The sequence below is a fragment of the Metarhizium album genome, assembly GCF_000804445.1.
Source record: "Metarhizium album ARSEF 1941 chromosome Unknown scaffold_27, whole genome shotgun sequence".
NCBI classification, from domain to species: domain Eukaryota; kingdom Fungi; phylum Ascomycota; class Sordariomycetes; order Hypocreales; family Clavicipitaceae; genus Metarhizium; species Metarhizium album.
Genome location: NW_024467601.1, coordinates 210,210 through 223,114, shown reverse-complemented (window position 1 = coordinate 223,114; position 12,905 = coordinate 210,210). Strand labels below are relative to the sequence as shown.

Here is a 12,905-nt window from a genome sequence, read left to right as displayed (position 1 = left end):
GCAACGCTGTGGTTTCAACTGAGGGGAAGCAAAACAAAAATTAAAATAGACTGATGTAAATTGAAAATAAAAATAAAGATCAAGATGAAATAAAAAGTCATTACCCAAATAGTATGACAACGTACTCCTCAAAAGGAAGGAAGCGCAAGAGTGCTCCTTCCTCCCTTTTGCCCGTCCGCCGTCCCCGCGTCCATCCAAGACACGGCATTTTCAGGGGAAACCAAGCCATAAAAGGACAAAGAAAAAAAAAAAAACAAACAAGCGCTTGCGAGTCAAGTCCGTCCTCGGCCTCACCCCCTCCCTCACGACTCACGACTTCGTCACGGCCTAACCAGGCCGCCGCCGCCGATTCTGGAACCGCGTGCAGCGCCCGTCATGTCCGCAAGTGAGACAGTGAGACAGCTTCCGTGACGGGCTGTTTCACCTGACACGGCGCATGTGTATGTTACCCCGTACGGTACGTACCGGGCGTGTGTGTTGGTCAATTGCGAAGACTTCGATACAAAAGCCCCTTTAAGCTGCGCCTTGCCCGTTCAACTGCCCGCGTGTCCTGACAGTCATTCTCCTCTGCGTGTGCCGCGTCCGCGTCCGAAAAAGAAGGTATAATTTACACATACGATGCTCTCCGCCGGCGGTATTGCATCTCTCCTCATCCTCGCCGCATCAGCCGGGCTTGGCTCAGCCCAGACGTTTGGTAAATGCAATCCGCGAGAGCGCGACGGTATGTACATGCATGCCCCCCTGACCAAGTTGGTAATGAAAGTCTCGCGGCCTGCTGACTCGGGCTCTCATGTCTGCCGACAGCATGTCCGCCCGACAACGCCTTTGGCAATCGCGCAGCGCCGTGCGAACTTGAACGAGACTTGTGCGGCATCTTCACGGGCAACGATGGCAGCGACGTAACCTACGGAAGTCGTGGCGCCGCCTTCAAGATCGAGAAGCCGAGCGATGCTCCTACGGTTCAGTCGTCCAACTACATCTTCTTTGGAAGGGTCGACGCCTTCATGCGCGCCGCCCCGGGCTCAGGCATCATCACCAGTCTTGTTCTCCAGTCCGACGATCTCGACGAGGTATGTAGGCTCCCTGGATGCTCCTCTTGCGTTCCTGCCACGCCCGGGCCCCGCCGGCTGATGTCCACGTCTTCTACCGAGTAGATTGACTGGGAGTTTATCGGCAGTGACAACACCCAAGTCCAGACAAACTACTTCTCCAAGGGAAATACCTCCACCTACGACCGCGGCCAGTTCCACGACGTCAGCGATCCCGTCGGCTCAACACACAAGTACACCATTGAGTGGACAAGAACTCGCCTCGTGTGGTCCATTGACGGAAAGCCCGTCCGCACACTTCTGGCCAGCGAGTGCAAGCCCGGCACTGCCTCGGGCTTTCCCGAAACTCCAATGCAGGTCAAGCTGGGCACATGGGTCGCCGGCAAAGAGGGTGCTGCTCCAGGGACCATCCAATGGGCGGGCGGCTATGCCGACTGGAGCAAGAAGCCCTTTGTCGCCTACTACAAGGATGTGACCATTGCTGACTATGCCGGTGGCGACGGGCCTGGGAGAGCTGCAGAGCGTTATGTCTATGGAGACAGGAGTGGCACATGGCAGAGCATTCGCATTGAGTAGTCTCTTTTGTCTCCAAGCGTTGCAGGCTGCGTACTTGAGTAAGGAGGCGATGAGACGTGTTACTCTCGTCATACCCATGGGCTTTGTTGAGGGGACATGACGTCAGCTGCTACAAGATTCGCCAGCGTGTGAGCATTGCGCCTTTGTGTGTAGAATATCAACCCTCTCATAAACTCAGCCTGCAGATATTCATCCAACTAGTACGTACGCTGATGGCCCCTGGGAGCCAGCAAGAACAACCTTCCCCCGGGACAAGACAGTAGATGATATTCGATCACGGGCTGCAATTCGCCTGTGTCCAAATGAAATGGCACAAGTCATTCCGAAAAAAATCCCACGCGTAGAAGAATTATTATTAACAGCTTAGTATTATCGTGATCCGTGTACCCTCAATTCCCAAAACTGACCTAGTTTGACAATGCAATCCTTACAGCAATCTGCCAGTGTCCCAAGTTGCCGCTCTGAAATGATGTTCCGCAACACCGTAGCGTCGACGACCGCGATATCCCCCGACATCCCCAGGTCCTAGTATGAAAAAGGGTTTCCCCACTAATCCCTCTCTTGCCATGGCATGACATGGAAGCGCTGGCGGCACCTTTCTGATGCTGAGACGAAGAAAATACGAACCATGACAAAATCCAAAACCGGTCTCGCGATCCATGCGCCACCAAATCTGAAAAGACGCCAACAAATACAAAGCTCATCTGCAGCACAAGGGTATATAATATATGTATAGATAATGTATGTCTCGCAAACATCTCGGGCTAAAGCCCAAACTGCAAAAGCACCGTTGCCAACGGGGAAACAAGCGACCATGAGAAGGCTCAACTTTGAACCATGCCAAGCACACGCAGAGTATTATTGACGTGACTTGAGGATGGAAACAATGACAAGATTCCCCCAGCACAGCACAAGTCGGTCGTATGGTATGGTCGAGACGCTTGCAAAAGTAAGCCAGACAACCACCAGAACAAACCCCATGCCGCGCGACTTGAGGAAGTCCGGCCAGACGGTCACAAGCCCGCGAGCCGTTGATCCTGTTTGGCCTGCCCGGCTGGTCACACGACCAATGAGGAAGACGCGCGGACGTACTCCGTACACGGTACGTACGTACGGGCAGGCACACGGGCCGGGAAGTGTGATGCCATGCCATGCCATGCCCAATTGCCCACATCCGTACACATCCGCCGGGAATAGAGTTGTGGGGGAATAGAAGTTGTGATTGGCTGGACTGGCCAACGGCAACCAACGTTCACGCCCTCCGACAACTAATCTTCAGCCACATGACTCTTTGGTCCACCGTCCGACCCTACTGTGACGGCTTTCTGAGCGAGGCGAATTGAGATTTGAGAAGCAGGTGGTCCAGCCGAGTACAGATCCCGTCTTGTCATCGGGGACAAGAATTCCCGGTCGTTCACCCGTCGCCATGGGAGAAGAGTTTGATGGTGATACTCCTCGCAGAAACTACACTCGAGTGGCACCATCGCCGTAAGCCCCAGCGCTATATACAGAAGGGCCGGGCTGCTGATGTGAGGTCAGACTCGAGTAGCTGTCGGAGTAACCTGCGGATGTGTTATCCCAACGCGGTGGCGTTGCTGTGGAGGACGGGTGTTGACTGATGGGTGTGTGTAAACCACTTGAGCTGTAGCCAGTACTCGAGACCGTTCGAGAATCATACGTGGTGACTGCTGGCAACGGGTTTGTGTTGATACGCATGGGAGGCGCATGTTGGTGGCCCTGCTGCGGACTTGCATGTCGGTTTGCAGGACTCAGAGCGCGTGAGGACGCTCCGTATGTCGGGCCTGTTGTGTATGGGGTCCATGTGGACTGCGAGCCTGAGAGCGATCGTGGCGAGGGGATGGGGTCATGGTGGTTTGAGTGCACCGAGTACTGGCTATGGCCATCGCCATGCTGAGACGGAAGGCTTTGCTGCGAGGCTATACCGTGGCCGGGAGGTGTTGGCAGAGGGGCATACGGCGTCGGGTTCACGGGCGTCACCATACTGCTCGGGGTGGCGCTGTACTTGCCAATGATCTTCCTGAGAGCTGAATCAAGAATCTCCCAGGGAAACACTTTGACGTCTTTTTCAATGTTTCGCGGTTTGGGGTTCGGGAATCCCATGATTATTTTGAAGAAATCTTCGCTATCGGGCTTTGACTTGGACACCGTCAGTGGATGAAAGCCCTCCAAGTTTCGGCGAATTCGGTTCTTCTCCTCGACACTGAAGCGGTTGGGCGAGGCAACAAGCTGCTCAAGCAAATGGATGGTGTCCACCGACGTCACGTAACATTTCTGTTTCTCCTGCCACCAGATACACGAGACGCAGATGCTGTTCGGCGGTCGTTCGTTGACAGGAACGGCCCGGAAGGTGGCCGTCAAGGTACAGCCCGTCTGTGATTTGCGAAACATGACAATGCGGCGTCGATTTTCCCACTCTTCTTGACACCAGTTGTCGGCCATGCTGTCCAGCTTACCAATAATTTTCAACGAGGCCTTGCTGGAGTAGAGCGATATGGGATGATAAGATCCAGTGCCGCCCGCCCCGTTCGCAATGGTACTCGTGCGGATGAGCTGTGGGGTTCCGTTACCAGCCGATGAAGGCATCGGGAGTGGCGTCAAACTTGGCCGAGCACCACTCATTGCCGAGTGATCCAACGAGCTCCTCGCGCTCCCCAGAGGCCCGCCGAAACCGCTCCAGGGGGCTGAGCGTCGATAATGTGGCTCCGTAAAGCTGCTGCTGCTTCTGTACGTCGTAATCATGTCGCCGTTGCCTTGAGAAAATGCGTTTGCGTATTGGCTCTGTTGTGACGGGTAATCGTAACCATGTGTGGCCGTGTCTGGAGGCAACTGGGTGTCCACGGTTTTTGGTGAGGCACTCGCCTGATCAACTCGAGGTCCAGGTGCCGCTATGTCATGCTTCCCATGCTTGCTTGTTCGCGTCATGTCATCCTCAGACCCTTCGAGATACTGAAAAGACCCTGCACCCGTCCGCGAAATTTCCTCTCCAGTCGGGCCTTCGGCAATTAATGATAAAGGCACGTTGTTGCCGTTGCAGCCCGTAACCAATGGCTGTGGCGCGTCCACGCTGCACGAGTATACGAAGCCAGTTGTGTCTTGGGCGTCTCGGGTGAAGTCTTGAACGGGCACCTTCTCGGATCCAAAGCTTACTGAGAAATATGGCATTGCGGATAGGGAAACCAGATCGTATTGTGAGGAAATCTTCATGAAGATTTTCGTTCCAAACATGCCAGACATCGGCTGACAAGACAGCACGGTAGGGCCAGTGTGGATGTACTGAGCGACTCCATTGTTAGACGCAAAGGACTGCTGGTTTAGATGGGCATATTTCTCTGTTTGCTGGACGGCAAAGTTTTGAGCCGGGTACTGGTCGTAGGTTGAGTCTTGATATCGGGCTGTGTCATATCCTTTGAGATGGAACCCAATGTTAGCTCCATAGCAGCCATGTATCAAAAGACATGTCAAGTTTGCAAATTCATTGCGACCAGTGAAGCCTCCTAAAAGAAGCTTCCAGCATTGCAACCCCCCACTGCCCTTACACCGCTCCCCGCCTCATTTTCTCCGAACCATCATCGCCGCGACACGCTTGGAATCGAGATGTCCTTGGGGGAAAAAAGTAAACGGAAAACCTACCTGGCACTGAGGGCAGCTGGGCTTTACTGTAGGTTGCCATGTCTAGGTTGGTAAGAGAATCCCTTCGTGGGCCTCTTCCGTCGGCTGCTCGAACCGCCTCTTCGTGTTTCAATACGAGAGTGTCAGGCGAATCGAGTCCGTTGTCTTCTCCAACTATAATAGTTCTATCCGCGTTGACTCCCGACTGTGAATAAGAGCTGTTAGCATTTCCGCCGTCGCATGGTCTCCAAGCTATGCCAGCACGAGTCGACAAACCGGCTAGGTCCAGTGCTATTTCGTGGCTGTCGGGCGACAAGGCAACCATTTGTTGCAAATATTGAGTGAGGGACGGTGGGCAAACGTTGAATGCGGACAAAGACAAGGAACAAGTGCAAAGATTTAGAACAGACAAGTCGCTTCTTTCCTTACATGCTCTTGCAGGAAGATGTTGGAACAACGTCTAGGCTCACTACTCACCTCGAACAGCTTGTATGATGGAGACTGGATCTTGGCAGCAGACATCAAGCTCCTAGTCGAGAGAGATGGTAGCGACTTGGTGGCAAAACAGATAGTTCAAGAAAGATAGGAAGGAAAAATGATTGAAGAATGCCAACCACTGTCTTGGGTTGGAGAAAAGGTGGTCGCGGGTCTTGTTAAAACTAGGTCTCGTCGAGGTCTTATCCAACGAGAATCACTCGGCCAAGAGGGGTTCCCTTGCCTTCGGGAAGCGCTTGGTCTCTCTGTCGGAGATTTGATAACGGTACAGGAGCAAAGACTAATGTGGAGGTGTATGGTTTTTTGCTATGCTGCGGAGACATGTCAGTTAAACGCCCATAGGGGTTTGCTTCTTCCCCCTCCCAGGAGGGGGGCTTGAGTGAGACAGCAGAAAGACTGGGGTCATCTTACTGGCGCGATGGAAGATCCTGGCAGTGGCAGAGGACAGTCCCGATCCAGAGCAGAACCAGGTGCATTCCAAGAAGAGAAGATCTCTCTTCATAACAAGAGTGGGTTGTCTTGCCCTTCCTGGTCCAACTTTCTCGAACGGGGAGGCAAGCAACTCTGTTAGCACAATAACGGCCTAGTATGTCTGGGCCAACTATCTTCTAATTGGCAAGAAGTGGCGAAGTGAGTAAAGAGAGAATTCCTGACAGAATCAAGTTTCGGGAATCTGAGGTCAAGTAGGGAGGAATGCTAAGCGGTCCCGTATGTTCGTGATAGAGGACACCCCGCTGTTCATGTGTCGCGTCGGTACTATTTCTCTCCGAAGTGGCTTCCTACGTACTTGTATAGGGCTGGTGCTGTATTTTTATAGCAGATATTTGGTTGGCCTGGCACTCTCAACGCTCTGATGATAGTGTGTATTAGCCAGCCCTTTCAAGACACACGAGGTTATTGGTCATGTGGGGATTTCAGCGACTTTGGGGGGGAATCGGAGGACAGAGAGGTATAGAATCGAAAGTCAGGGATCGACTTACATGAACGCAGAAACCGCACGCCTCTCATAGTTAAGCACTGTGGAGATGGCTATGGCTACGACTCTGCAGGTACCACCCGAGCCGTTCGCAGGGAGGGAAATGAAGCTCTGCAAGAGGCAACTAGCTTAGTGTTGGGATGAAAAGGCCGTTGGAAAACTTGTTCTCGATACTTTGACAGACTGTGAGTGTGTGAGCGTGTGCAGGCGTGCGTGCTTGTGTGTGAGTGTGTGAGTGCGCAAGTGTGTGAGTGTGTTTCAGAGCAAGACTGGAAGTCTTGATGGCGATGGATATCTGACACGGCAAGGAGAAGGGCCAGAGTCTGATTTAGACGCAAGTGAGATTTGGGAGAGTCAAAGTCTCGGGTTGTTATGGGGCGTGTGCCAGCAGTGAAAGAGAGAATGGGAACTTGAAAGGGCAAACATTTCTTTTGGAGACTGGGACGGTGTCTGCGGATGGTTGACATATGTATGCCCTGCGTCGAGTGGCACTGCTGGTCAACCATCAGGCTGGGGGGGGCTCTGGCGGGATGAGTAGTCGTGTCCACCAGGCAAAAGAGCTAAATAGTCGTGTACTTCGTACTAAGTATACTAAGTACAACGGCTAAGGCCACCATGGAAAAAGCAACTTGATGTATGGGAAGCAAGGGCAGGCAGTACGGAGTAGAATAAGGCTAGATGATGATATCAGTCTTCGGGATGATCCACACGAGGCTGTTTGCTTGGACGCACGTCAACATAGAAAGCGAGATACTAGAACGCAAGATGGCAAGCGGGTCTTGCGAAGCCCTCACCCCCTCCGCATTGCAGCTGTAATTATATATATCGTCCAGGGGATGGGATGGGAGTGAACGGGGAGTAGGCACTTCGTCCCTGCTCAATCAACATGGATTCCAAGTGATGGCCGTGTCAGAGCACACCCGGTAGGTACCGCAGTAATCCTATTGGGACCGCCAAAACAGGCAAAGGGCCTCCGGGGCACGAGGCAGCGCATCCCAGCAGCCTCCTGCCGTCGACTTTGAAGAGGACGGCGACCAAGCCCAGCAAGCTGGCAGGCGGCTTCATCCGGTTATCTTGGACAGAAGCCAGGGTTGACAATATGGAGATGGGCACTGAGCTAGGCCGGCCTAGTTTGTGCCATGGGCGTTGAGATCCCCCGATAATCCTGAAAGACGCTGCAAGGGTGGCGAATGACAGGAAAAGTGAACGAGGATATCAGCCTGAGGTGCGTCCTGGACAGTACCGGTGGCTGTGGTGGTTGGTGCAGGGATGGATGGGGGGTGTGATGAACAGTCGTGACCACATCAAGATCCAGAAGGGGTGTGTAGAGGGAACGCGATACCACGGGATGGACTGCATGGTAATAAAATGCGCCAGGGGGGCGCGAAGTGGATAGGATCGTCTGCAGATGCAATGGTCGGCCAGATCACTGAGGTTAATGAGCAGACACGGTATTTGGTCAAGTCGTGCCAGAAATGAGGATCTGGCGTCAGGACGTGCCATTGGAGGGAAACTGGCAAAACCGCGTGGTGTGAAGGGTCATTCGTGATGCGCCCAGTAGAACGGACGAGAGAACCCGAGGGCAGGCGTTGAACCACCGTTTGATAATAGGGAATGGAACACAATTTTCTGTCAATAACAGTAAAAGAAATGCCGAAGAATACGTACCAAGGGACCCCGTCACTGGTTTTCGAGGCGATGTTCCCTGTTCCGTGCGCTCGGCCAGTCCAGCGTCACCAGTATGCAGCAAATGTCAAGACCGACGCGAGAGAGCCAGGCAAGGCCAGGAACCAGCTACCAAGGATCATGTCACGGTAATTAGACCGAGCTCGTGTCGCTGGAGTGACAGGTAGGATCAGCAAACTGACCCTTGGGAACCAAAGGATGCAGGGCTGTCCCGACGCTGTGGATGTGTTTGCACGGTTCGTATAAGTCGTCGCTGAAGTGAGAGCCGGTGGCTTGACCATGGTCTCGCTCGCTGTACGGAGCATCCAAAAGAACTCGGCTGGTGGTGGGCAGCGGGCGATGGCAGCGTCCCTACGGCCGATCAGTTAGTCCTGATACCAAACTATTCCGTACTCCGTACTCCCCAGCAATAGAAACAACGCCACGGCGCCCTGGTGTCGGTGGATTGTGCTCTGGTAGGTCAAGTAGACGTCGGCTGGCAAGGGCTCGGCCTGTCCAGCCCAGTTCAGCCAAGCCAAGAGCTTCGTGCGAGCTTGGGCCTGAAGACAAAAAGCAGGAATGTCAACTTTCGAGCTCAACCCGGCCAGAAAGGGCTACCTTTGGCCACCTTCAGCCCGCTTCAGCCTGCAGCGTCCCAGCTGGGCTCACTCGAGAGGTGGATGTGCAACGCTAATGTAGGCCTAGCACATGCGGCTTGTTGGATACCCGGGGAGCATGAGAGTGGGGCGTTGACGGCAGAGGGCCTCACGACCAGGGTCATGACGGCAACCCGACGCCAAAACGGGATGCAGCCATAGAGCACGGGGGCGCACGGGGGCACATGGGGGCCCATTCTGTTGCCATCCATCGCCCCCGTGCCCCATTCGCGGATTTGTCGTGAGAGTGCCAAGTGCTTTCGTCTCCTGGAATCGTGCTCCATAGGGTCGTCGAGCAACGTCTTGTATCTTATATGCCGGCCGCATGTTGGCATGATTGCCCATTTTCAACTGCCATCTTGGTCTTTGCTCTCAAGTCACCCGCGCTGCATATCAATAATGGGCCGCCTTCCCTGTCAGACCGCCAACCGGCGAGCCTGGCGCCCCGTCGTCTCCCCAGTTGAGCCTCGAAACGGCCTCGGGACCTGTCGATTCAGTATGCCGTACTCCGTGCGATGCCAGTATTGCATCTTGTATGCGCTCCATTGCTGATTCCCGGTAAGCTTACGCCGCCTGGAGGAACCGTCCACTTTCCGCGGTCTGTGCATCGGCCAATTGTTCGTCACGGGGAGGCAGCGGCCAGGAAAATTTGGAGTGGTTGATGTGTGGCTGCTGATGGGATGGAGCTTCGAAAGTAACGTATTCCCGTGCAGTACCACAATGGGTGGCCTGTAGACAATCTGGAGACTCCACCGTAGTCCTCGGCTTCGACAAGCCCCGCCGGGATGCCTGAGAAATTGTATTGCAATACGGAGTAATCGTGAAATAATGAATAGCCTTTCGGCTGTACTGGCCGTCCCGCGACGTTTCGTCCATGCGTGTCCCGAACAAAGCCGTGGACAAGTGCCTTAAGTACCTCCACTTGGCTAGCGGCAAAGCCGACATCAAAGTCTGGTACTCCATAAACGACAAATCGAGCCTTGGCGGGTGACCGTCAAATTGTGTTCCCATCACTTGGGGTACCTGGTCAAAAACAATATGTGATCCCGGCACCGCTTTGTCTGGTCTGGGGCCGGGGGTCCCATTTGTGGTTCCTAGTTGGACAAGTCCCACGCCGTTGGGTCTCTTGGGGTCCGGGAATTCTGAATTTCTTTTGCGTCTCTCCGCCCAACATTGACCAATGAGTATAGCCAGACACTTTGGCGTACTGGACCAAAAAATCAAATATCGCACAGGGTACTCCGTAGTCAAATGAAATATTGCTCATGGCCGTATGCTTGTATCTCTCAGAGTCCCCTTTCACAGACCGAGTATGAATGATCATTTGTCCGTCGGAAGGGGAACCCTATTCAAGAGAGAAGGGTTGGATTTTGCTAGGAAAGTCAGCTCTCCCCAATTTATAGAATGGTGATTGGTTCTGCTTATTTGTATTTGTAGCATGAGGAGCAATACCGGCTTGACTAGCATGGCTCGTGCCATTGAAGCAGGTATTGAGCGTGATGGGTCATCCGACGTTGCCCTCAGAACTAGTTCCGACCGTGCAAGGAGCCTCTTATTATCACCCCAATCAAACAGATCAATATATATTTGTCCTTGCGGGTTATCATTACCATGTCGTGGTGGTTCTGTCGTGGTTTATGGCGTAAGCATGGATGGAGGTTGCTCATGTGGTGCCTCAATCCCCAGCCCTCGAGTTGAACAAGGGACTAAGGCGGGGTGGTCAACTGCACTTTGGATCTAGTTACCCGTCGTTCGTTTTTCCAACGCTGAACTCGCTCTGGATGTTTGTTGTGTCCCCGAAAGTTGCCCGTTGTTCAATAAGATCCCAACAAGCGTTCATGATGAGTTGCCAACACACTGTGGAAAGAAAAACAAACATGAAAAAATTCTAGCGATTTCGCCTCTCACGCAATGGCGGTATGTCAAAACCGGAATGTGAAACTTTACTGCAGGATATTGGAAGTTGGCCCTCACTTCCTCCATTGCCGCCGTAGACCAGGATGAGCTCTGATTATAGAGAACAAACTTACCATACTGCCGCAGCAACGTGTTGACAGACTGCCCGAACGGGTGTCGGCGCTGACGCCAACGCAAGGTACGCGCCACTAATGGTGGCAGCTGTGAAGCAGAATGGTGTGTATGCTAATAGAACTGTGCTCAACTCGTTAGTCCAAGACCCTGGAAAATAGTCTTGACGCAAGCCATTCACCAACTCTGTCTCACCTTGTTTTTTCTTCTTCCAGAAAACATTCTTTTGATATTCTTGAAAGCGTTTCCCAATGGCTTCTCCGCCGTAATCCCGTGTCATGGGATTGATTATAGATTTTAGTCTTCACCAGCATCGTTAGTCGGCATTCTTTCGGGGATCCTGGCCCCGGTGACACCTTGTTGGCCTTGTATTGCTACTTGACGAGCTATCGCACCTTGAGCTTGGTTTAGCTTGTTTGTCAACATGTTCTTCTTTTTGGTACCAGACGTAATCTACTAATTTGTTGACGTGCGTTAGCGTGCATCTATTCCACTTTTACCTGTTCCCATGCGCAATAGTGCTAGTATGCTGTTAGCAGAAGTTTTGTGTGCCCTGATTGGGACCGGATCAGTGTTACTTGGACGTCGTCGATGCTATCGTCAAGGAAATCTATTTCACATAAAGGGGCTGGCTTGGTATTGCGAAAAGGATCTCTCGAGCGCAGCAGGTTCGACTGGCAATACGGGACTATGTTGAGAAGATAATCAACGTCCTACAGTCAACATTTATGGTGGAATCGACCACGGAGCCTCGTACAAAGCGCAGCGCGCCAGAACATGGGCGCGCATTTGCATTCGCTGCGTGAAGTACTACCAAAGAAGCCAAGTAGCAGTAGTAGTTGTACGCCAGTTGGGGAGAATAGCCGAGCTCATGGCAACGCTCCGTTATTGACTTGGGTTGGAAGCGGCCGATCCAAAGGGGTTCATCGTCTCTGCTGTTGCACCATCTGCCGTTGGCAGACACAGACTTCCAGTACCAACAATACGGACCACGCAACCTTCCTGATTGACGACCGAGCGTTGTGCGGCTGCTGGTGACGCAACCGATCATCAAAGACCAGCAGGGCGAGGACTGGTCCAGGGGTGACCAGCCACAGTTCGCCTCTTTGGTTCGGCTGTTGATTAGCTGTGTGGAGATGTGCGAGATGACTTGGTGAAGGGGTTGCTTGCAAGGTTGGTGCAGTGCTTACCAGTAGTATCACAATGCAGAATGCATATTAGCCGAGTCCAAATCCTCGACCGGCAAGAACATTCATTGAAGTTGTTGCCTGGTGGCCTGGCGCCTTGGATTCTGCACAAACGGGCGGATAATGGATGGAAACAGGCAAGGGGTCGGTACGGCAGGTGCGAGTGCGACCCAGACAGACCCAGACCCAGTCAGTCACCCATTCTCCGGTCTAGAGTCTCCCAACTACCGCTGATTAACCCTCTCCAACTAACAATCTATCCAACCGTACAAGGTATCGTCGAGACTCGAGAGTAAGCCGCCATGAATGGCAATAACTGTCACTCTTCCCTACAAGCCAGGATCGGCGGCGCTCTCAATCATCCGAGAATTTCCGCACAATGCATGGAGTTTTATGTATTGCATCTTACCATTCACTACGAACTGCCATTGCAAGAGTGTCGCTGAAACAGGGCTGCATGCAGATTTTCTCAGGCGCCAATGTTGGCCAGATACTTTTTCTTGCTTTGCCGAACGGGCAAACCGGAGCAAACAAACAATGGTTGCCTAATAATGCCAGATGAGAGGTCACTCACCGCAAACAACCTGGGGCTGCTAGAGCGACGATCGTTTTCAGGGGACGTTGCAAGGGTGCATGCGGAGGC

At 53.0% G+C, this 12,905-nt stretch overlaps 2 protein-coding genes across 2 annotated transcripts; one reads left to right on the top strand and one right to left on the bottom strand.

Moving 5' to 3' along the window:
- Nucleotides 1-618: 618 nt before the first annotated feature.
- On the top strand, nucleotides 619-1,625 carry MAM_07110 (cell wall glucanosyltransferase Mwg2; the record flags this gene model as incomplete). Its single annotated transcript, XM_040825908.1, has 3 exons — nucleotides 619-721; nucleotides 805-1,070; nucleotides 1,155-1,625. The coding sequence occupies 3 exons, from the start codon at nucleotides 619-621 to the stop codon at nucleotides 1,623-1,625; spliced, it is 840 nt and encodes a 279-aa protein (XP_040676127.1).
- Nucleotides 1,626-3,089: 1,464 nt separating this feature from the next.
- On the bottom strand, nucleotides 3,090-5,580 carry MAM_07109 (MedA; the record flags this gene model as incomplete). Its single annotated transcript, XM_040825907.1, has 2 exons — nucleotides 3,090-5,050; nucleotides 5,277-5,580. 2 exons carry the CDS (start codon nucleotides 5,578-5,580, stop codon nucleotides 3,090-3,092), a joined length of 2,265 nt encoding a protein of 754 aa, XP_040676126.1.
- Between the last annotated feature and the right edge of the window lie 7,325 nt (nucleotides 5,581-12,905).